General features: G+C 43.6%; 1 protein-coding gene across 4 annotated transcripts in view; it reads left to right on the top strand.

Moving 5' to 3' along the window:
• The window catches only part of cpne4a (copine IVa), a 91,222-nt gene that overhangs the window by 40,130 nt on the left and 25,277 nt on the right, over nucleotides 1-25,815 (top strand). For 2 of the 4 annotated variants that reach the window (XM_071396304.1, XM_071396302.1), the window contains exons 3-8: nucleotides 5,483-5,662; nucleotides 6,967-7,038; nucleotides 10,422-10,517; nucleotides 15,331-15,414; nucleotides 15,499-15,588; nucleotides 23,296-23,394. In XM_071396304.1, the coding sequence (XP_071252405.1) occupies nucleotides 5,483-5,662; nucleotides 6,967-7,038; nucleotides 10,422-10,517; nucleotides 15,331-15,414; nucleotides 15,499-15,588; nucleotides 23,296-23,394 (621 nt within the window). The remainder of the gene's footprint in view (nucleotides 1-5,482; nucleotides 5,663-6,966; nucleotides 7,039-10,421; nucleotides 10,518-15,330; nucleotides 15,415-15,498; nucleotides 15,589-23,295; nucleotides 23,395-25,815) is intronic. The other 2 variants (XM_071396303.1, XM_071396306.1) reach the window with 2 other exon arrangements.

Raw genomic sequence — 25,815 nt, 5'->3', positions numbered from 1 at the left:
AACGGATGGCACTGTGATAGACTACATCCAGTTTTCTGAGTAGAGTGTTCGGGGCTATTTTGTAAATGACATCGTCGAAGTCAAGGATCGGTAGGATAGTCAGTTTTAAGAGGGTATGTTTGGCAGCATGAGTGAAGGATGCTTTGTTGCGAAAAAGGAAGCCAATTCTAGATTTAATTTAGGATTCAATTAATGTGAGTCTGGAAGGAGAGTTTACAGTCTAACCAGACACCTAGGTATTTGTAGTTGTCCACATATTCTAAGTCAGAACCGTCCAGAGTAGTGATGCTGGTCGGGCGGGCGGGTGCGGGCATCAATTGATTGAAGAGCATGCACTTAGTTGTACTAGCATTTAAATGCAGTTGGAGGCCACGAAATAAGTGTTGTATGGCATTGAAGCTTGTTTGGAGGTTTGTTAGCACAGTTTGCAAAGAAGGGCCAGATGTATACAGAATGGTGTCGTCTGCGTACAGGTGTATCAGAGAATCATCAGCAGCAAGAGAGATATCATTGATATATACAGAGAAAAGAGTCGGCCCAAGAATTTAACCTTGTGGCACCCCCATAGAGACTGGCAGAGGTCCGAACAACAGGCCCTCCGATTTGACACACTGAACTCTATCTGAGAAGTAGTTGGTGAACCAGGCGAGACAGTCATTTGAGAAACCAAGGCTATTGAGTTATTGCCGATAAGAATTCGGTGATTGACAGAGTCGAAAGCCTTGGCCAGGTCGATGAAGAAGACTGCACAGTACTGTCTTTTATCGATGGTGGTTATGATATCGTTTAGGACCTTGAGCGTGGCTGATGTGCACCCATGACCAGCTCGGAAACCAGAATGCATAGTGGAGAAGGTACGGTGGGATTCGAAATGGTCAGTGATCTGTTTATTAACTTGACTTTCGAAGATTTTAGAAAGGCAGGGCAGGATGGATTTAGGTCTATAACAGTTTGGGTCTAGAGTGTCTCCCCCTTTGAAGAGGGGAGGGCAGCTTTCCAATCTTTGGGCATCTCAGAGGATACAAAAGAGAGGATGAATAGGCTAGTAATAGTGGTTGCAACAATTTCGGCGGATTCTTTTAGAAAGAGAGGGTCCAGATTGTCTAGCCTTTCACTGCTACCAAACCCGGATCCGGGATCCCCCCCATCACAAAAGCTGACTAGCATAGCCTAGCCTAAAGCTACAGGGATATCATATAATAAAATGTTCATGAAATCACAAGTCCAAGACACCAAATGAAAGATACAGATCTTGTGAATCCAGCCATCATTTCCGATTTTTTAAATGTTTTACAGGGAAGACAAAATATGTATTTCTATTAGCTAACCACCATAGCAAAAAAAGACAACTTTTTTTCCACCATTTTTTTCCTGCATAGGTAGCCATCACTAATTCGACCAAATATAGATATAAATAGCCACTAACCAAGAAAAAACTTCATCAGACGACAGTCTGATAACATATTTATTGTATAGCATATGTTTTGTTAGAATAATGTGCATATTTCAGGTATAAATCATAGTTTACCATTGCAGCCACTATCACAAAACTCACCAAAGCGACTAGAATAACTACAGAGAGCAACGGGTATTACCTAATTACTCATCATAAAACATTTCTTAAAAATACACAGCGTACAGCAATTGAAAGACACAGATCTTGTGAATCCAGACAATATTTCAGATTTTCTAAGTGTTTTACAGCGAAAACACAATATAGCGTTATATTAGCTTAGCACAATAGCGAACATCACACCAGCATTGATTCAAGGCAAAAATAGCTATAACGTATAAACCACCAAAATATATAATTTTTTTCACTAACCTTCTCAGAATTCTTCAGATGACAGTCCTGTAACATCATATTACACAATTCATATAGAGTTTGTTCGAAAATGTGCATATTTAGCGGCAGAAATCGTGCTTATACATTGAGAATAGTGTCCAAACTCTCAAGCAATCTCTCTCTCTCCGGCGCCATCTTGGAACGGCACCTATACTTATCGAAAACTATTCAAAAACTTGACTAAAAAAATACAGTTTGGACAGCAATTGAAAGACAAATTAGTTCTTAATGCAATCGCTGAATTACATTTTTTAAATTAACCTTACTGCGCAATACAGGGTCCGATAACGCAAGGCTACACTGCAAGAAATGGCGTCTCATGCATTTTACTTTTTTCAACAGAACAATGAATTATCAGCATAAATAGTTCTTACTTTTCGATGAACTCTCATCAGAATCTTGGGATAGGTGTCCTTTGTCCAAAAGAATCGTTGCTAGGTTGGAGAACGTTGTCTTCAGAGTTGCAATTAGCAGTAAACATTAGCACGAAAGAGAGAGATACCCAAGTTCCTACAGCGCCAAGGAAATAAATACCCGAAAATCGCAATATACTGACATAAACTGAAATAATTTGGTTCAAAATAACAAGATTATGATGTCTTTAAAGCCTATATCGAATAAAAACATGACCGGAATTATCTAAGGAGCTAAAACCAGAGCTTCTACAACGACATGCCAAGCTCCTCTTTGCGCCCGAGCGAAGATCCAAAAGAACGGCCACCGTGATTCCAATCAATTTATAACCTTTGGGAACTACGCAGAAAGTCCATTTCAAGTCTCCCTATTCGCTGACACCCAGGGGAAGGCGTATGCAGTGCATCTCAACCAATAGAGGACAGGCAAATTAATACACAGGTCTCAGAACAGCCAGTAAAATTCTGCATTCTGACATACACATATGAAAATTGCTCTAAGTCGAGTTCTGTTTCACCCACAGATATAATTCAAACGGTTTTAGAAACTAGAGAGTGTTTTCTATCCAATAGTAATAATAATATGCATATTGTACGAGCAAGAATTGAGTACGAGGCAGTTTAATTTGGAAACGAATTTGGACTATGTCGAAATGGCACCCCCCTAGTGGCAAGAAGCTAGCTCGGCTGATTTGTAGGGATCCAGATTTTGCAGTCCTTTCAGAACATCAGCTGTCTGGATTTGGGTGAAGGAGAAGTGGGGGAGGGTTGGGCAAGATGTTGGCCGGGGTAGGGGGAGCCAGGTGGAAAGCATGGCCAACCGTGGAAAAAATGCTTATTGAAATGATCAATTATCGTTTGATCAGTGATGACAGTGTTTCCTATCCTCAGTGCAGTGGGCAGCTGGGAGGAGGTGCTCTTATTCTCCATGGACTTTACAGTGTCTTTGGACCCGTTACGGACCCGTTACGCACGCAGGCAATGAGGCAGTGATCGCTGAGATCCTGGTTGAAGACAGCAGAGGTTTATTTAGAGGGCACGTTGGTCAGGATGATATCTAAGAGGGTGCCCATGTTTACGGATTTAGGGTTGTACCTGGTAGGGTCCTTGATAATTTATGTGAGATTGAGGGCATCTAGCTTAGATTGTAGGACGGCCGGGATGTTCAGCATGTCCCAGTTTAGGTCACCTAACAGTTCGAACTCTGAAGATAGATGGGGGGCGATCAAATCACATATGGTGTCCAGGGCTGGGATGGGATGGAAATGTCAGGATTTTCGGTGGTCTTTCAAAGCCAGGATTCAGACATGGCTAAGACATCTGGGTTGGAGGAGTGTGCTAAAGCCGTGAGTAAAACAAACTTAGGGAGGAGGCTTCTAATGTTAACATGCATGAAACCAATACTTTTACAGTTACAGAAGTCAATAAATGAGAGCACCTGGGGAATGGGAGTGATGCTGGGGGCAGCAATGCCTGGGTTAACCTCTACATCACCAGAGGAACAAAGGAGGAGTAGGATAAGAGTACGGCTAAAGGCTAAAATAACTTGTCGTCTAGTGCGTTCGGAACAGAGAGTAAAAGGAGCAGGTTTCTGGGGGCAGAAGAATAGATTCAAGGCATAATGTACAATCAAGGGTATGGTAGGATGTGAGTACAGTGGAGGTACGCCTAGGCATTGAGTGATGATGAGAGAGGTTTTGTCTTTAGAGGCACCATTTAAGCCATTCGCGGCATGTGTGGGGGGTGGAACATAAGGGCTAGCTAAGGCATATTAAGCAGGGCTGGAGGCTCTGCAGTGAAATAAGACAAAAATTACTCTCCAAAACATCAATAGACACGGCATATTGACATTAGGGAGAGGCATGTGTAGCTGAGTGATCATAGGGTTCAGTGAGTAGCTAGGCGAGCTGGAGGCACGGCGATTCAGACAGCTAGCATGCCGGGGCTAGCAGCAGGCTAGCAGATGGGCCTTAGGGGGACGTCGCAACGTGAGAGCCTGTTGAAACCCCCTCTGATGGTTACGTCAGTAGACCAGTCTTGATGGATCAGCGGGGTTCCATGTCGGCAGCAAAGGGTCCAGGCCAATTGGCAAAAGAGGTAATTGAAGCCAGGAATTGCTTGATTGATCTCTTCGGCTAGCCGGGAGATGGGCAAGGTTCGAGGCTAGCTCCAGGCTAACTGGTGCTTGCTTCGGGACAGAGACGTTAGCCAGGAGTAGCCACTCGGATAGCAGCTAGCTAGCTGAAATGATCTGGAGTAAAGGTTCAGAGCTTGCGGTAGAAATCTGGAGATGTGGTAGAGAAAAAGCAGTCCGATATGCTCTGGGTAGATATCGCGCTGGCAGGAGTTGACCGGGCTGAGGCTGGCAGTCCGAGTTAACGGTGATGACCGCTAGCAGTGGCTAACTGACTACTAGCTAGTAGCTAGTTAGCTGGCTAGCTCCTGAAGGGGTTCCGGTTCTAAAGTGTACAAAATAGCAGATCCATACCACATTGGGTGAGGCGGGTTGCAGGAGAGTATGTTCAGTCCGTAGATGGAAAATGAGATTGAAAATGTAAAAAATATATACGAAGATATAAAACGATATATACAAATGACAGGACAAGACAATCAAAACAGACATCCCACTACTACGCCATCTTGGATTTTAGAGAGGGAGGGTGAGGAGTTAATGCTGCAAGAGCTCTAATAGGTTAGAGGACGTTCTCCGGAAGTTGTCATAAAAACTGTGTAACTCTATAGAAGGGGGTGAGAACCAGAAGCCTCCTAGGTTTTGTATTGGAGTCAATGTATACAGAGGAGGACGGAAGCTAGCTGTCCTCCGTCTACACAATGGTGCTACCCTACAGAGTGCTATTGAGGCTACTGTAGACCTTCATTGCAAAACAGTGTATTTTAATCAATTATTTGGTGACGTGAATATATTTAGTTTAGTTTTATCTTAAAGTGATAACCTTTTAGATGTTTCACTATTTTATTTATTTCTGAAATTCAATGAGGATGATGGTCCTCCCCTTCCTTCTCTGAGGAGCCTCCAATGGAATAAACCCACTGGGCACACACTCATTTATCTCTCTCTCTCTCTCTCTCTCTCTCTCTCTCTCTCTCTCTCTCTCTCTCTCTCTCTCTCTCTCTCTCTCTCTCTCTCTCTCTCTCTCTCTCTCTCTCTCTCTCATTATCTCTCTCTCTCATTATCTCTCTCTCTCATTATCTCTCTCTGCAGGTTGACAGGACAGAGGTGATCCGTAGCTCTATAAGCCCCACCTTTTCTAAAGTCTTCACCGTGGACTTCTACTTTGAGGAGGTACAGCGGCTACGTTACGAGCTCTATGACATCAGCAGCAATCACAACGGCATCAAGGAGGCTGACTTTCTGGGGGCCATGGAGTGCACACTGGGACAGGTGTGTTCTCACGGCAACGCCACACTAACTCCGACACGCTATCTCTGACACAATGCTAAGTGCTAAGTGCTAATGCTGGACCGAGCTGAACTTAGAGACCATCAAAAGCAGTTAGCAGAGGCTTTTTAGTAGACCCAGTGAGACTGTTTACTCAAGAAAGACAACACCTACCTCTCACCCTCCCTCTCTGCACGGGTCATTTCCTGTAACGTAAAAAACAAGCGAGTTAAGTGGTTTAGTGGCAGTTGGTCGGGCAGTGTAGCGTGTTTTATATCAACCCTTTTCACCGGAAAAAGGGAGCTCTCTCTCTCTGTAATGTTTGCATACTGTCAGCCTCCAGTAAAATGACATGCCGCGTGCAAATAATGATAAGGCACATAATGAAATAATCTCCCAGACTTTCATTAAGAGTGTTTTGCTACATGCAGCTGTCGGCTGAAACAGTTGGCGTCCGGTACGCCAGCGGGCCTGGAATGTTTGAGCCTTCTGAGCCTCTCTCTGGTATTATTGTGTGTCTATGCCAACAGCAAACGATTCTTCCCCACCACTGCTGACACATGGTTCATAGGCCCTGCTATCTTCATCTAGTTGTTCTGAGGAATTCCATTAATTTCATGTGTTATGAATTCCAATATTTAGTTTGAGTTTGATCCAAGTTTCAAAGTATCACTCTCTGCCTCCCTCTCTCCCCCTTCTCTCTCTCTCTCTGTCTTTTCCCTCTAACTCCTGGGAGACCTTCATATGGATGAGCTGTTCATTTTGTTCCACTCTGTTGTGTCTACAAGGAGACGGTGGGACTGTGGCTACATCTCAATGCAAATAAGAGACATCATTTAGAAACACCTTATATTGTGAATAGGATTCACCAAGGGGTTTTACTGCATTTCTACAGTTTTACTTCATATTTTATCCTCAAAATCATCCAATAGGCCTACTGTACCATGCAACCATTCCAGCATTGACAATTTACTGAGAAGGCTTTGAACCTTTACAAAGACTCACATATTGCATCTTACTTGCATAATGTGGAAAGCCTCACAGCATCCAATTATTTTATGGCATCTTTCCAGCATGTGTTTACGGCAAAACTTCTCTTCAGAACTCCCCAACCTCACCCTATACAACCACACTCTCTTTTACTTCAGACATTTGTGCAAAACTCTTCATTTTTTTCTTTCTTTCTTTTTTACTGTGCCGGTGATTCCCTCGTCCCAGTTTCCCCCCTCTGGTTCTCCTGAGTTGCTGTGTTGTTGATGTGAGGCATCGAGTCAGGGGAGTCTCACCTCTTATCTCTCTCCAAACAGATTGTGTCCCAGAGGAAGCTCACCAAACCGCTGCTCAAACAGGGCAGCACAGTGAGCAAGTCCTTCATCATGGTAAGGCCCCTCTCTGTCACTTAGCTCCCTATCTCTCTCTACCTTTCTCTCTGTAGCTTTCTCGCTGTCTGTCTGTCTGTCTGTCTGTCTGTCTGTCTGTCTGTCTGTCTGTCTGTCTGTCTGTCTGTCTGTCTGTCTGTCTGTCTGTCTGTCTGTCTGTCTGTCTGTCTTTCTAAAGCACAGCAAAGGTAACTGAACTTAATGACTATCGCCCCATAGCACTCACCTCTGTCATCACGAAGTGCTTTGAGAGACTAGTCAAGGATCATATCACTTCTACCTTACCTACCACCCTAGAGCCACTTCAATTTGCTTACCGCCCCAATAGATCCACAGACGATGCAATCGCCATCACTCTGCACACTGCCCTATCCAATCTGGACAAGAGGAATAACTATGTAAGAATGCTGTTTATTGACTACAGCTCAGCATTCAACATCATAGTACCCTCCAAGCTCATCATTAAGCTTGAGGCCCTGGGTCTGAACCCCGTCCTGTGCAACTGGGTCCTGGACCTCCTGACAGGCCGCCCCCAGGTGGTGAAGGTAGGAGACATCACCTCCACTCCGCTGATCCTCAACAAGGGTGAGTGCGTGCTCAGCCCCCTCCTGTACTCCCTGTTCACCCATGACTGCGTGGCCAAGCACGCATCCAACTCAATCATCAAGTTTGTAGACAACACAATACTAGTAGGCTTAATTACCAACGATGACGAGACAGCCTACAGGGAGGAGGTGTGGACTATGGGAGTGTGGTGTCTGGAAAACAACCTCTCACTCAATGTCAACAAAACAAAGGAGATGATCATGGACTTCAGGAAACAGCAGAGGGTGCACCCCCCTATCTACATCGACGGGACAGCAGTGGAGAATGTGGAAAGCTTCAAGTTCCTTGGCGTACACATCACTGACAAACTGAAATGGACCACCCACACAGACAGTGTGGTGAAGAAGGCGCAACAGAGCCTCTTCAACCTCAGGAGGCTAAAGAAATGTGTCTTGTCACCTAAAACCCTCACAAACTTTTACAGATGCACAATTGAAAGCATCCAGTCGGGCTGTATCACCGCTTGGTATGGCAACTGCACCGCCCGCAACCGCAAGGCTCTCCAGAGGGTGGTGCGGTCTGCCCAACGCATCACCGGGGGCAAACTACCCGCTCTCCAGGACACCTACGGCACCCGATGTCACAGGAAGGCCAAAAAGATCATCAAGGACATCAACCACCCGAGCCACTGCCTGTTCACCCCGCTATCATCCAGAAGGCGAGGTCAGTACAGGTGCATCAAAGCGGGGACCGAGAGACTGAAAAACAGCTTCTATCTCAAGGCCATCAGACTGTTAAACAGCCATCGCTAGCACATTAGAGGTGCTGCCTATAGTTATAGACTAGAAATCACTGGCCACTTTAAGGAATGGAACACTAATAATGTTTACATATCTTGCATTACTCATCTCATTTGTATATACTGTATTCTATACTATTCTACGGTATCTCGTTCACTTAATAATGGTTACATATCTTGCACTACTCATCTCATATGTATATACTGTTTTCTATACTATTCTACTGGATCTTAGTCCGTTCCACTCTGACATCGCTCGTCTGTATGTATATAGTCTTAATTCATTCCATTTGTGTGTATTGTGTAATATGTTATATATTACTTGTTAGATATTACTGCACTATCGGAGCTAGAAGCACAAGCATTTCGCTACACCCGCAATAACATCTGCTAATCAGGTGTCTGTGACCAATACAATTTGATTTGATTTGATTTGAGAAGCCTACCACCTAATCTACAGTCAAAGTGACCAGGCAAACTTTTATTCAGATACAGGAGTTATTTTTGACACTTTCTGAGTTTGGTGTAGAGTAGCATCTGAACTTAATAAGTAGATATGCATGCATGTGTCTGTTTGAGATGAACATACATATTGTTTTGTTTCTGAAGCACATTGCCTGTTTGCTTATGCATGGAAAATAACCTCTTTCAAAAAAGGCATCAAGGCAGTCTCAATAGTGTAAATCATATTTTATTGGGCCACACGCACGCACGCACACAAACACACACACACGCACACACACACGCACACACACACGCACGCACGCACACAAACGCACACGCACACACACACACACACACACACACACACACACACACACACACACACACACACACACACACACACACACACACACACACACACACACAATAGTACTATATAAAGAGAGAACTAAATAGAGCGGTATCTCAAGGTCATTATGAAAACGAGCTCCCAGCAGAAAGAAACTAACATCAGTGTCAATAGGACTTATATTAGACCAGATGAGGAATGGTTCCACAATATTTCATATCTAAACAGTTGACAAACAAATATGAACCCGTAGGCAGATACAGAACAGTACAAGCAATTTATGAACTCAAAGTATGAAAGACAATATGCCTATCATGCGTTTCACTACAATGATTACAAGTTCACTATTTCATTCATAAACAGAACTGTTTTCTGGTTTCTGGTTATAACCAGGGTGTTTGTGAATATTAGAACCAGGTGTTTGTGAATATTAGAACCAGGTGTTTGTGAATATTAGTACCAGGTGTTTGTGAATATTAGTACCAGGTGTTTGTGAATATTAGTACCAGGTGTTTGTGAATATTAGTACCAGGTGTTTGTGAATATTAGAACCAGGTGTTTGTGAATATTAGAACCAGGTGTTTGTGAATATTAGAACCAGGTGTGTGTGAATATTAGAACCAGGTGTTTGTGAATATTAGAACCAGGTGTGTGTGAATATTAGAACCAGGTGTTTGTAAATATTAGAACCAGGTGTGTGTGAATATTAGAACCAGGTGTGTGTGAATATTAGAACCAGGTGTTTGTGAATATTAGAACCAGGTGTTTGTGAATATTAGAACCAGGTGTTTGTGAATATTAGAACCAGGTGTTTGTAAATATTAGAACCAGGTGTGTGTGAATATTAGAACCAGGTGTTTGTGAATATTAGAACCAGGTGCGTGTGAATATTAGAAGCAGGTGTTTGTAAATATTAGTACCAGGTGTTTGTGAATATTAGAACCAGGTGTTTGTAAATATTAGAACCAGGTGTGTGTGAATATTAGAACCAGGTGTTTGTGAATATTAGTACCAGGTGTTTGTGAATATTAGAACCAGGTGTTTGTGAATATTAGTACTAGGTGTGTGTGAATATTAGTACCAGGTGTTTGTGAATATTAGTACCAGGTGTTTGTGAATATTAGAACCAGGTGTGTGTGAATATTAGAACCAGGTGTGTGTGAATATTAGAACCAGGTGCGTGTGAATATTAGAACCAGGTGTGTGTGAATATTAGAACCAGGTGCGTGTGAATATTAGAAGCAGGTGTGTGTTATGTACCTGCAGGTCACTGCCGAGGAGCTGACAGGGAATGATGATTATGTGGAACTTTCTTTCAGTGCCAGGAAACTTGACGACAAGGTAAGTTTTCAACGCTACAGAACATGTTTAATTTGCGCTCGTTAATTTATTATGAATGCATTACATTATCATATATCCTCTCCATTAACCATGGCATCAACTGGTCTCAGAACAGTGATTATACACATAGAGCTATGCTTCAAGGGGAAAATCCCATCAGAGGAATAATTACAACAGAAACACATTAGCTACAGAGAACCAATCCCTCTTCAATGAAGATCTATGATCCATCCAACTCCCCATCTCAGTCTCTCCTGCTGTGTTTGTGGTTCTGGCTCACACAAACACACAACACACAGATGTGAGATGGGGAGATAAGAAAGGAGAGAGAGAGCAGAGGTGTGTGTGGTGGGTTTGTGGTTAAGTCCAAGAGATGTTTTTAAGTCTCCTGGTGTCTTTCTCAGCCCCAGTGTATCTCTAATCACAGTCAAATTTAAATGAGTTAATCTCCACTAAATGGAAGATGCTGTGTGTGTGTGTGTGTGTGTGTGTGTGTGTGTGTGTGTGTGTGTGTGTGTGTGTGTGTGTGTGTGTGTGTGTGTGTGTGTGTGTGTGTGTGTGTGTGTGTGTGTGTGTGTGTGTGTGTGTGTGTGTGTTTGGCATGTGTGTCTGCCTTCAACTGAAATAAGTTTCCCCTCACCACAGGTGCTAAAGTACATTATTCCAGCACTAAAATGCAAATAAGCATTGCATCTGCAGGGAGAAATGCAATCAATCAAAGCAATTTGCTCTTAACTGTCCTATCAGTATCCTATCAGTAAGAATTGTGTTTATAAATGATTGATTTCATGTTTTTTGAACTGTAGATTTATTCTGATCAGCAGGTATTTTGAGGGAATTTTTCTCCTGGAGCATCCAGTCAAGTTGATTGTAGTACTAGGATCAGACATTAGGTGTGCATAACCAGACCAGGATATATCATGACCATTGCTGGCCCCAATTCAAATCAAATCAAAGTGTATTTGTCACGTGTGCCGAATACAACCTTACAGTGAAATGCTTACTTACAAGCCCTAACCAACAGTGCAATTTTTAAGTAAAAAATAGGTATTAGGTAAACAATAGATAAGTAAAGAAATAAATAAAAAAAGTAAAATGACAGTGAAAATAACAGTAGCGAGGCTGTATACAGGGGTACAGAGTCCATGTGTGGGGGCACCGGTTAGTCGGGATAATTAAGGTAATATGTACATGTAGGTATAGTTAAAGTGACTATTCATAGATGATAAACAGAGAGTAGCAGCAGCATAAAAGAGGGGTTGGGGGGGGACGGGGGGGATGACACACAATGCAAATAGTCCGGGTAGCCATTTGATTACCTGTTCAGGAGTCTTATGGCTTGGGGGTGAAAGCTGTTTAGAAGCCTCTTGCACCAAGACTTGGCACTCCGGTATTATTTGCCATGCGGTAGAAGAGAGAACAGTCTATGACTGGGGTGGCTGGGGTCTTTTTACAATGTTTAGGGACTTCTTCTGATACCACCTGCTGTAGAGGTCCTGGATGGCTGGCAGCTTAGCTCCAGTGATGTACTGGGCTGTTTGCACTACCCTCTGTAGTGCCATGCGGTCGGAGGCAGAGCAGTTGCCGTACCAGGCAGTGATGCAACCATTCAGGATGCTCTCGATGTTGTAGCTGTAGAACCTTTTGAGGATCTGAGGACCCATACCAAATCTTTTCACTTTCCTGGGGGGGAAAGGTTTTGCAATTCCCTCTTCACGACTGTCTTGGTGTGTTTGGACCATTCAAGTTTGTTGGTGATGTGGACACCAAGGAACTTGAAGCTCTCAACCTGCTCCACTACAGCCCCGTCAATGAGAATGAGGGTGTCCTCGGTCCTCCTTTTCATGTAGGCCACAATCATCTCCTTTGTCTTGATTACATTGAGGGATAGGTTGTTATTTTGGTACCACCCGGCCAGGTGTCTGACCTCCTCCCTATAGGCTGTCTCGTTGTTGTCGGTGATCAGGCCTACCACTGTTGTGTCGTCTGCCAACTTAATGATGGTGTTGGAGTCGTGTCTGGCCATGCAGTCGTGGGTGAACAGGGAGTACAGGAGGGGACTGAGCACACACCCCTGCTCCAGTATTGAGGATCAGTGTGGCAAATGTGTTGCTACCTACCCTCACCACCTGGGGGCGGCCCATCAGGAAGTCCAGGATCCAGTTGCAGAGGGAGGTGTTTAGTCCCAGGATCCTTAGCTTAGTGATGAGCTTTGAGGGCACTATGGTGTTGAACACTGAGCTGTAGTCAATGAATAGCATTCTCACGTAGGTGTTTCTCTTGTCCAGGTGGGAAAGGGCAGTGTGGAGTGCAATAGAGATTGCATCATCTGTTGATCTGTTTGAGCGTTATGCAAATTGGAGTGGGTCTAGGGTTTCTGGGCTAATGGTGTTAATGTGAGCCATTACCAGCCTTGCACTCACGGCTACGGACTTGAGTGCTACGGGTCTGTAGTCATTTAGGCAGGTTGCCTTCGTGTTCTTGGGCACAGGGACTATGGTGGTCTGCTTGAAACATGTTGGTATTACAGACTCAATCAGGGACGTGTTGAAAATGTCAGTGAAGACACCTGCTAGTTGGTCAGCACATGCCTTGCCAGCGGCCTTGTGAATGTTGACCTGTTTAAAGGTCTTACTCACATCGGCTACCTCAGTGTTGCCTCAGTGTTGCTTGCCTCGAAGCGAGCATAGAAGTGATATGGCTCGTCTGGTAGGCTCGTGTCACTGGGCAGCTCGCAGCTGTGCTTCCGTTTGTAGTCTGTAATAGTTTGCAGGCCCTGCCAAACACCCGACATGCATTGGAGCCGGTGTAGTACGATTCAATTTTAGTCCTTTATTGGCGCTTTGCCTGTCTGATGGTTCGTCACAGGGCATAGCAGGATTTCTTATAAGCTTCCAGGTTAGAGTTCCGCACCTACCCTTTAGCTCAGTGTGAATGTTGTATGTAATCCATGGCTTCTGGTTGGGCTATGTATGTACTTTCACTGTGGGGACGACTTCCTCGATGCACTTATTGATAAAGCCAGTGACTGATGTGGTGTATTCCTCAATGCCATCGGAAGAATCCTGGAACATATTCCAGTCTGTGCTAGTAAAACAGTCCTGTAGTGTAGCATCTGCTTCATCTGACCACTTTTTTAATAAACCGAGTCACTGGTGCTTCCTGCTTTAATTTTTGCTTGTAAGCAGGAAACAGGAGGATATAATTATGGTCAGATTTGCCAAAGGAGGGTGAGGGAGAGCTTTGTACGTGTCTCTGTGTGTGCCGTAAAGGTGATCTAGAATTTTTTTCTCCCTCTGGTTGACATATAACCTGCTGATAGAAATGAGGTAAAACGGATTTAAGTTTCCCTGCATTAAAGTCCCCGGCCACTAGAAGCGCCGCCTCTGGGTGAGCAGTTTCCTGTTTGCTTATTACCTTATACAGCTGACTGAGTGCGGTCTTAGTGCCAGCATCCGTCTGTGGTGGTAAATAAACAGCCACGAAAAATATAGATGAACACTATCATGAGATACTCCACTTCAGGCGAGCAAAATCTAGAGACTTCCTTAGATTTCGTGCACCAGCTGTTGTTTACTAATATACACAGACCACCCTTGTCTTCGAAGTGTGCTGTTCTATTTAGCCGGTGCAGCGTATATCCCACCAGCTGAATGATATCCATGTCGTCATTCAGCCACGATTTGGTGAAACATAAGATATTACAGTTTTTGATGTCCTGTTGGTAGGGTATTCGTGATCGTTCCTCGTCTAATTTATTGTTCAATGATTGTACGTTGGCAAGTAATACTGATGGTAAGGGCAGATTTCCCACTCGCCGTTGGCGGATCTTTACAAGGCACCCCGCCCTATGTCCTCTATACCCGCGTTTCTTTCTCTTTCCAATGATGGGGATGTTGGCCTTGTCAGGTGTCTGAAGTACATCCTGTGCGTCCTGCTCGTTGAAGAAAAAATCTTTGTATAATCCGAGGTGAGTGATCGCTGTCCTGATACCCAGAAGCTCTTTTTTGCTGTAAGACATGGTGGCAGAATCATGATGTACAAAATAAGTTACAAATAATGCAAAAAAAAACGTAGAACAGCTGCCATTTCTTCCGGCGCCATCTTACTGTAGACAATTCCCGATGACATGGTCAGAAATAACCCTGTCGTGATGTTGAGGAGTTGTGTTTTCGAAATGCAATCTGCAATTTGACATTTCTACTTGTTGTCCAAAAGTGTTGAGTACAATCTGTGATTTTCTACTTCCCAGTGCTGCTCTTATTAGATAAGTCAAAGTACCAAGACAATTTGAAAGGCGTCTTAGCTGTATACTGTAACGAGTTACAACCTCAGGGACTGGAGTTATGTATGAGGTACAGTGTTTCTTCAGCTAATTTAGCTGTTGAGGAGTTTTGGCACCCGTCTCGGGAGTTACCAGAGATAACCCTCCTACAGATTGCATCACAGCTCAGCTCTATCAATCATTGAACAGGAAGGAGAGAGACCAGCCTCTCAGGCAGAGATATAGTGGCAGAGAGTTAGATAGATGTCAGTACAGTATATTCTATGTATAATATATATTCCATGTAGATTACCTATACACATACAGGAGCGTTTGTAGAGGACCTCAGTGTGTTGTTGACTATGATAAACGCATGAATTTGGACAACATGGCAACCATCTTCCTCACAACAACGTTAGGTATTTTATTGACCCCTTTCACAGTTTTAGGGCCAAAGCGGTTGGGAGGGAGATATTGCAATCCCTCAGCATGGCATTAAGATGGTAGTTGATGTATTTCTGAAAGCCCACTGTGTATCTCTCTGTGCAGGACTTTTTTAGTAAATCAGACCCTTTTCTGGAGATCTTCAGGATGAACGATGACGACACGCTACAGCTTGTGCACAGAACAGAGGTAAAACCAGCAGTCGTTTTGTTCAAACGGATCCATCCAATTACTTTAGCTTATTTACTTTTCTCTTTCCTGTTTCACTCACAGACTGTTATGAACAACCTGAACCCGGTGTGGAAAACCTTCAAGACTTCCCTGAATTCCCTCTGCAGTGGAGACCATGACCGGCCTCTAAAGGTATAGATGTGTGTGTCTGATTGATTGTATGTATGTGCTTGGCTCTATGTCTTCTTGCCAGCCCAGGGGACCTGATTGAGCACTTTTGCCACAGTAGTGGACTGACTGGCAGGTGAGCAACACTGATTTCAGCACCATGGCCTCAATCCTATAAGGCGTTTGTCTACTAGAGTCAGGAGGGAGGGCTGGACTAGGGAGGAAGGAGATTCTCTATAGCAGGGGTATTCAACTCTTACCCCTGGTTTTCTGTTATACCTGATAATTACTACCACCCACCTGGTGTCCCAGGTCTAAATCAGTCCCTGATTAGTCTCTCTCTCCTTCCCTCTATTCTTCATTCCCTCCTCTCCAGTCAATCAGTCCTTGATTAGAGGGAAACAATGTAAAAATGAACTGGCTTCAAGGTCCAGAGTTTGAGGGCTCTCTAGACGAGTCATTTGTGGCTTGGCCTGATCATACAGGACCAAGACGGAGGACGTCTATTAGACCAGGGGAGTGGAAAGAGAGAGACTCTCAAACACCCCGCCTCCACCACCTTTATAACTCCTCCTCTTTCCTCCCTCTCATGTTCTCTTTCAGCCCCCCTCCCTCTGTCTCACATGGTCTGCATCTTTCCCCTTTTCCTTTATTGCCTTGTGTGTGTGTGTATTATTGCCTTTTCCCCCCTTTCTAACTCCCTGGAATTACTAAATCATTAAACTACAGTTAGTCTAATGGGCGCCTGAAGGGCCTGCTCTAAACAAATAAGACTTTCTCATTAAACATTTAGGCACCAACAATGAGCTGCAGCAGTGTCTCATTGTGTTTAGGGGCACCGAGTCTCTCTCTCTCTCTCTCTCTCTCTCTCTCTCTCTCTCTCTCTCTCTCTCTCTCTCTCTCTCTCTCTCTCTCTCTCTCTTCACTCTGTTCTTCATTCCCTCCTCTCCAGTCAAGGAGATAGAGAGGGTGGTGCTGAGGTGGGAGGAGGTTAAGCTCTCAACGGCCCCCCCACCCCAACTCCCCTCCCACCTACCTCTTGCCCCAATCCCTCCATGTTGCCAATCACACCTCTCCTCTTCATCCCAAGATTTCAATCAGCCCTGGTTGCCACGGTGGTGCTCTTTAGGGGTATGAGTGATGAGGTCACTGTAGGGTTGGATGTGTGTTGGTGGGGCCAACAGCGATTAACCCCAGGGCAGGAAATGACATGGAGCTAAAGAGATCATTCACATTTAAACGTTGAAGGCTAAGAAACTGTCTGACCATATTACTACCAACATTAACCGCACCTACGGTATCAGCAAACCTTTTTGAAATAAGTATTGAAATTATAGAGCCACTGCTTAACAACCAGTCGTTTCAGGGAAAGAGCTTCCTGTTTGTCGGTTGGGATTGATCATCCGGTGGGACATGGTGAGTCCCATGCTGCCTTGCCCACTAGGACCATAATAGTAGCACATAATGGTAGCATCATAATAGTACCCTCATAATAGTAACCTCATAATAGTAGCACCATAATAGTTGCCTCATAATAGTAACATCATAATAGTAGCACCATAATAGTAGACCATAATGGAAGCATTATAATAGTAGCACATAATGGTAGAACATAATGGTAGCATCATAATGGTAGCATCATAATAGTAGCACATAATGGTAGCATCATAATAGTAGACCATAATAGTAGCATCATAATGGTAGCATCATAATAGTAGATCATAATGGTAGCATCATAAAAGTAGACCATAATGGTAGCATCATAATAGTAGACCATAATGGTAGCATCATAAGGGTAGCATCATAATAGTAGACCATAATGGTAGCATCATAATGGTAGCATCATAATAGTAGACCATAAAGTTAGCATCATAATGGTAGCATCATAATAGTAGCATCCTAATAGTAGACCATAATGGTAGCATCATAATAGTAGCACATAATGGTAGCATCATAATAGTAGACCACAATGGTAGCATCATAAAGGTATTATCATAATAGTAGACCATAATGGTAGCATCATAATAGTACCCTCATAATAGTAACCTCATAATAGTAGCACCATAATAGTTGCCTCATAATAGTAACATCATAATAGTAGCACCATAATAGTAGACCATAATGGAAGCATTATAATAGTAGCACATAATGGTAGCATCATAATAGTAGAACATAATGGTAGCATCATAATGGTAGCATCATAATAGTAGCACATAATGGTAGCATCATAATAGTAGACCATAATAGTAGCATCATAATGGTAGCATCATAATAGTAGATCATAATGGTAGCATCATAAAAGTAGACCATAATGGTAGCATCATAATAGTAGACCATAATGGTAGCATCATAAGGGTAGCATCATAATAGTAGACCATAATGGTAGCATCATAATGGTAGCATCATAATAGTAGACCATAAAGTTAGCATCATAATGGTAGCATCATAATAGTAGCATCATAATAGTAGACCATAATGGTAGCATCATAATAGTAGCACATAATGGTAGCATCATAATAGTAGACCACAATGGTAGCATCATAAAGGTATTATCATAATAGTAGATCATAATGGTAGCATCATAAAAGTAGACCATAATGGTAGCATCATAATAGTAGACCATAATGGTGGCATCATAAGGGTAGCATCATAATAGTAGACCATAATGGTAGCATCATAATGGTAGCATCATAATAGTAGCATCATAATAGTAGACCATAATGGTAGCATCATAATAGTAGATCGTAATGGTAGCATCATAATAGTAGCATCATAATAGTAGACCATAATGGTAGCATCATAATAGTAGCATCATAATAGAAGACCATAATAGTAGCATCATAATAGTAGACCATAATGGTAGCATCATAATAGTAGATCGTAATGGTAGCATCATAATAGTAGCATCATAATAGTAGACCATAATGGTAGCATCATAATAGTAGCATCATAATAGTAGACCATAATGGTAGCATCATAGGGGTAGCTCATGTAGAACATGTCAGGGAACATTAATGGTGACTATTGGATCCAACGGTGTCATTGCTGGAAAGCACAGACACATCGACGAGCAGCAAAGAGCATTGTTCCCAACAACCATCATTAGACAGATAATATTCAGCCATACCCTCCTAACACAAAACGAAACCTTTGCCAGCCAGGGCTATCTAAAAGTAATGTTAAATTACACAAATCTGTGAAATGGAACGGTCAGCTGAACTAACACATTGTGACAGTATGTAAATGCTTAGAAAGGAGGGTAGTAGGCCTAAGTCATCATCTTATTGAAATGTGAGAAGTTCTTTAGTAATTTCAACTGCACACTTGAGTTGAGAATATCAACCTCTAGAATCAATACAGTAGATGATGTCAGTGTTCTGATATCGAAGCAGAGTTTCCATATGACCCAGCTCTTCTAGTTCTGTCTAGTTAATGAGGGAAGCTAATGGTTTTGGATGAAAGTCCCGCACTCCCCTTCAACCTCTCTGCCCCCTGAATATCCCTTCTTGTTAATTGGACAGCGACCCAATTGGTTGAGCCTTTCACTAGAGGAAAAGAGAGTCGTGTAGAAAAGACACCAATTTAGCCCTCCTTGCCAAGCCCAATGAGGAGTCTCACCGTCTACCTGGTTGGGTATCTGGATGGAGCTGAGAGACAGGACCTTTAAAGGGAAATGACCCTCTTGTCCTTGCATTATTCATGGTTACTTAAGGAGGGAAAGTGGGGTTGCTGTGGAGAGAGATGCGGATGGCTGACAAGCATGTGTCAAAGTCCTTCTGATCCCCTTAATCCAGTGTCAGATTTCCATTCCATAATATCCACTTAAGTATGACCGAGTGTGTGTGTGGGGTGTGGATGGATATGTGTTAGGGGTGGGGGTGTATGTGGGTGGATGTGTGGCTGGATGTGTGTTAGGGGTGTGGGTGTGTGTGGGTGGATGTGTGTTAGGGGTGTGGGTGGATGTGTGGGTGGATGTGGGTGGATGTGGGTGGATGTGTGTTAGGGGTGTGGGTGTGTGTGGGTGGATGTGTGTTAGGGGTGTGGGTGTGTGTGGGTGGATGTGTGTTAGGGGTGTGGGTGTGTGTGGGTGGATGTGTGTTAGGGGTGTGGGTGGATGTGTGGGTGGATGTGGGTGGATGTGTGGGTGGATGTGTGGGTGTGGGTGTATGTGTGTGTGGGTGTCAGAAGCAGTGATAGTGAATGATTCCCTGTGGAGTTAATATGCCTCTAGTTTTAATGGATAATAAAATGTCTTCCCCTCCAATGGGACTTTTCAGAAGATGCTGTTAATGTTAGCTATGAATGTTCAGCATAGCTAATGGCCAAATGAGGGCCAGTTAGTCTTCCCCTCTGCAAAATACAGCTGACAGATCTTTTTAGAAGAAATGATGATAAAACGTGTGCTTAAAAATTAAGTGTAGTAATCATTTAAAAATGTATAATGTTAAACAAAATAAACATACACACACACACAAATTCAATGCTCTTGTCAGGATTCACCTAGCGGTCATGATTTGGGGCTGTACAAATGTTTGATGTATTAGAATAATTGATTATGCTTATGTTATATTAATAGAAGGGGAGGGGTTATAAGACCCCTCCCTCCTTACATTTATAGGGTCCTAGACTATATAATAGTATATCCTAGACTGATAATAAAATGTCTTCCCCTCCAATGGGACTTTTCAGAAGATGCTGTTAATGTTAGCTCAGGTTAACCTCCTTATCACAAACTGTATAATACAAGAGCATTAATTGAACACACATTTATTAAACAGATGTTACAAGGCCACGGTTCGGACACTTGACACAACCATGGATGTAGGAGGCTGTGCTGGAATGGCCACTGTAGTGAATGTGTATGAATGTTCAGCATAGCTAATGGCCAAATGAGGGTCAGAGGTCAGTTTATTTATCTATGATCCATGTGAAACCTAGACACACACATACACACACACAAACAGTGGCGTCATGCACCCATTATTTTAGAGGTTCATGAGGATGAAGGCTATGTGTGTGTGTGGGACTGGCCAGCCCCCCTCTGGAATTCTGAGGATTTAGTATTTTTCGAACAACTGAAACAGCTTGTTCCTGCAATCTAGAGCCATAATCATTATGCCTAATACTATGTACCAAAAAAAAGAAGTGAAAAAAGAAGGCTATCTAAGCATACTGTTCAAATGTCATTTTAATGAATGATGCACATTGATTCTATTCTTCACACAATACCCCATATTGACAAAGCGAAAACAGTTTTTTAGAAATGTTACAAGTTTATTAAAAGTAAAAAACAGAAATACCTTATTTACATAAGTATCCTCTTTCCATTGATCATCCTTGAGATGCTTTTACAACTTGATTGGAGTCCACCTGTGGTAAATTCAATTGATTGGATGTGATTTGGAAAGGCACACACCTGTCTATATAAAGTCCCACAGTTGGCAGTGCATGTCAAAGCAAAAACCAAGCCACGAGGTCACCGGAATTGTCCATAGAGCTCCGAGACAGGATTGTGTCGAGGCACAGATCTGGGGAAGTTTACCAAAAAATTTCTGCAGCATTGAAGGTCCCCAAGAACACAGTGGCCTCCATCATTCTTAACCACCATGACTCTTCCTAGAGCTGGCCGCCCGGCCAAACTGAGCAATCGGGGGAGAAAGGCCTTGGTCAGGGAGGTGACCAAGAACCCGATGGTGACTCTGACAGAGCTCCAGAGTTCCTCTGTAGAGATGGGAGAACCTTCCAGAAGGACAACCATCTCTGCAGCACTCCACTAATCAGGCCTTTATGGTAGAGTGGCCAGACGGAAGCCACTCCTGAGTAAAAGGCACATAAATGCCCGCTTGGAGTTTGCCAAAAGGCAGCTAAAGACTCTCAGACCATGAGAAACAAGATTCTCTGGTCTGATGAAACCAAGATTGAACTCTTTAGCCTGAATGCCAAGCGTCACATCTGGCGGTGAAGCATGGTGGTGGCAGCATCATGCTGTGGGGATGTTTTTCAGCAGCAGGGACTGGGAGACAAGCAGGATCGAGGAAAAGATGAATGGAGCACAGAGAGATCCTTGATGAAAACCTCCTCAAGAGAGCTCAGGACCTCAGACTGAGGTGAAGGTTCACCTTCCAACAGGACAACAACCTGGACAACGATTTACAAACATACCTCCTGCGAGTTCTGCCCATCACTGGCAGCTAAAATCAAATCAAACGCTGTGCATGTAACTCAACACTCTCTCTCCTCCTCAACTGACGATACTGTCTGCATGCACAAGAGTATCTAGCGACCTGCCTAGCATATCTTTGCTCGGTGGCGCACCTAGGAAGAAACCACTTACTAAGGAGAAAAGGGGGGGGTGAGGGGGTACTTTTTGCCTGGTCCAGTTAGTCTTCCCCTCTGCAAAATACAGCTGACAGATCTTTTTATAAGAAATGATGATAAAACGTGTGCTTAAAAATTAAGTGTAGTAATTCATTTAAAAATGTATAATGTTAAACAAAATAAACATACACACACACACAAATTCAATGCTCTTGTCAGGATTCACCTAGCGGTCATGATTTGGGGCTGTACAAATGTTTGATGTATTAGAATAATTGATTATGCTTATGTTATATTAATAGAAGGGGAGGGGTTATAAGACCCCTCCCTCCTTACATTTATAGGGTCCTAGACTACAGATTAACAATATATATTTCATTGTATAGTTTTAGAATTGTTCCACAGTTGTTTTCTCATTCACTCACTCAATGTGTGACTGAGACGGAACTCTGCAGGGGAGTGTGGGAGATAAGAGACTACTCAGACATTCCACAGTAAATCTACTTTGGGGAGGGGACATTTATTGCCTAGCTTTTAGATAAACACTGAAACTCTGTTTGTACAGCCATGGATGCAGGATTTTGGTCTCAGGAGTAAAAAGGTAATGACGTAGTCAGTGACATCACTAAGGTGGGACTTTGGTTTAATAAAACAACTTGAGACCTTTTGTTTGGGGCAGAACTTACTCAGAAACATGCGTGCTATGTTCCTGTTTGTCTGAAATAGCATTAATAAAGGTTTTTGAATGATTTAATTAAAGATATTGTCATAATGTTAATTTCACCAATGAACCAATGATTGACAAAGAAGGACGTAAGGAACGAACCCTAACACTCTCTCTCTCTCTGTCTTATGTCAAAAGCCTTTCACATCCTCAATTCTATATTTCATGAGACTATTAAAACTCCAGCAATGTCGCCTTACTGATTTATTAATGGAGAAGCATCACAGGGGAGTCTGCTCTAGTTTTCTGAAACTGGTCCCAGTGAGTTGTAACGAGTGTAAACACCAGGGGAAGAGCTTTCAACCATGCCAGAATCTACATGACACCACATAGTTGGTCACATTCAGTCTGGAGATCTTGTTCAACTGCAGCATTCACAGATAGGTTAGGTGATATGTTCATATTGACACCGTAGTATTTGATCATTAACTGAAGACCCTTTTTCTAACCTACTCTTTCTCTCTCTCTCCCCTCCTCTCTCTCTCTCTCCCTCCCCCCTCTCTCTCTCCCTTTCTTCTCTCTCTCTCTCTCTCTCTCCCTTTCTTCTCTCTCTCTCTCTCTCTCTCTCTCTCTCCCCTCTCTCCCTCTCTCTCTCTCCCCCCTCTCTCCCTTTCTTCCCTCTCTCTCCCTTTCTTCCCTCTCTCTCCCTTTCTTCCCTCTCTCTCCCTTTCTCTCTCTCTCTCTATCAGTGCACAGTGTGGGACTGGGACTCCAATGGGAAGCACGACTATATTGGTGAATATCAGGCCACATTCAAAGAGATGAGAGGGGCAATGGATGGGAGACAGGTAGGCTGTACAGGTGTTGTGTGAGTTTATAAGTGGGGTTGGCTGTCTTTTTCAGATAGTGTTGGTTGTTTTTCTTTTAGGTAGCGAGGGCATCAATCAGGTTTGTAAAATGATCATTTCTAGATGCCTGTCATGGATTCCCCAGGTACTGCTGCTCATTCCGTGCACCAGTTCCGGAGTTCTACATCACCGGCCTTCTAGGCTTCACTGAACTGTCTAATTACGCACTCCTGGTTACCATTTTCCCTGATTAGTAATTGTATATATGTGCCCTCTGTTCCCCATTGTCCTGGTCGATTATTGTTACCATGTCTGTTGGTCCTGTGAGTACCTGTGTTTTGGCGTTCTGTGTGTTTTATGCAATTGTTATTATGGGTCCTGTGCAGTGTAATTACTGGTCTCGTCCCGTACATTGTTATTCCGGGTTTCGTCCTTTGTATTTCTTAGAGGTTTAACCTCGTTCTTTTGTTTGGGTTAAATCCCTGTGTGTTTGTATACGTGTTTGTTTTGGGCTTCGTCCCCGTGCCTGTCATGGCATGTTGTGTAATTTGGGTGGAGTATTAAAACCCCTTATTACGTATTCCTGCGCTTGTCTCCAATCATATATACAATGTGACAACGCATCCATATCTTTTCATTATCATCATGCTTGTAGCATCTGGAATTTGTCGAATTAGAAAAATAAAAAAGTCACAAAAGTCACAAACAATTTTTGGGGTGTACATCTATCTACCTAGTCATTTTACTAGCCCATCTGGAAACATTGTCATTATCATATACCTAAGACTTCTCAGACTGTAGGAATCACACTCTGATATGGTTCTGTACTCACTGCAATGTATCTCTCCAGATGATATGTCAGAGCAGAGAGAAAGTGGGTTAGAGAGGCAGAGCTCATGTGGGTTGCCGACTGGAGATTTGTTTTCATCCAACTCCTCTGAAGGTTTATCTAGCGTCCTCTCTCTGGGGGATGTGACCAGAGGGTAGCGTCCTCTCTCTGGGGGATGTGACCAGAGGGTAGTGTCCTCTCTCTGGGGGATGTGACCAGAGGGTAGCGTCTTCTCTCTGGGGGATGTGACCAGAGGGTAGTGTCCTCTCTCTGGGGGATGTGCCCAGAGGGTAGCTTCCTCTCTCTGGGGGATGTGACCAGAGGGTAGTCTCCTCTCTCTGGGGGATGTGCCCAGAGGGTAGCTTCCTCTCTCTGGGGGATGTGACCAGAGGGTAGTGTCCTCTCTCTGAGGGATGTGACCAGAGGGTAGTGTCCTCTCTCTGGGGGATGTGACCAGAGGGTAGTGTCCTCTCTCTGGGGGATGTGACCAGAGGGTAGCTTCCTCTCTCTGGGGGACGTGACCAAATGCAGTGGAATGGGGCCATTTGGGGCTCAGGACATTTTTCTCCCCCGGGGGAGATACTTACTTCTCTCATTGGGTGCTGAGGATATTTCAGCGCTCCACAGGGAAGAGTAGGACAGAAGCCTTCAGGAAAAACCAAACAAATGACAATGGATCTCTCTCAGCCAGGAGCCTCCCCATCATCCGGTAGCCACCGTCTCCTCTTTCTCTCTCTCTGTGCCAGTGGAATTCAGAAATCAGCACTCTCTCCTTCACTGTATGGAGGACAAGAGTGTGTGAGAGTGAAAGTTCTGTCCTGCCTGGTGTGTTTGGGAAAGAATCCTTGCCGTTTCCTTCCAGCTCAGAATGCTTGGTAATGGATCCTTTGAGCCATGGTTAGTGCTATTCGGCATCCTTGGGACATTCGTACCCGAACCTTAACCCCTACCTTCACCCTAACCTTAACCATAACCCTTACCTTAACCCCTACCTTCACCCTAACCTTAACCATAACCCTTACATTAACCCCTACCTTCACCCTAACCCAGTGGTTCTTAACCTGGGTTCGATCGAACCCCAGGGGTTCGGTGAGTCAGTCTCAGGGGTTCGGCGGAGGTCAAGACACACATCCGACTCATATGATTCGTGATGACACGCCCCACTTGGCCATCATTGGCTGCAGGTTATCACGCTACATCGCTTGGCCTATCTGTGCTGCAGGGAATTTGGTGCGCTCAGTAGTCGACTTGTGACTGTCGTGATGGTACGTCTTGTGATTTCTTTCTTAATATTTCAATCCCTTCATACTTACTATGTCGAGCAAAAAAAGAAAGTGGTCGGACGAATATGTACAATATGGATTCACATGTATAATGGAACGTAATGGGAGTCAGCGTCCTAACTGCATGATTTGCAATGCCAAGTTGAGCAATTCTAGTCTAGCACCGGGAAAACTAAGAGAACACTTCCTTAAGCTGCATGGAGATGGAAAATACAAGAACACAACGCCCGCTGAATTCAAGGTGAAGAGAGCCAGATTCGATGAAAAGGTTACTCTGCCTGTTCTCGGCTTTGTACCCATCAACAAACC

The sequence above is a fragment of the Salvelinus alpinus genome, chromosome 4, assembly GCF_045679555.1.
Source record: "Salvelinus alpinus chromosome 4, SLU_Salpinus.1, whole genome shotgun sequence".
In the NCBI taxonomy this organism is placed as follows: Eukaryota; Metazoa; Chordata; class Actinopteri; order Salmoniformes; family Salmonidae; genus Salvelinus; species Salvelinus alpinus.
This window is presented reverse-complemented; position numbering and strand designations above follow the sequence as displayed.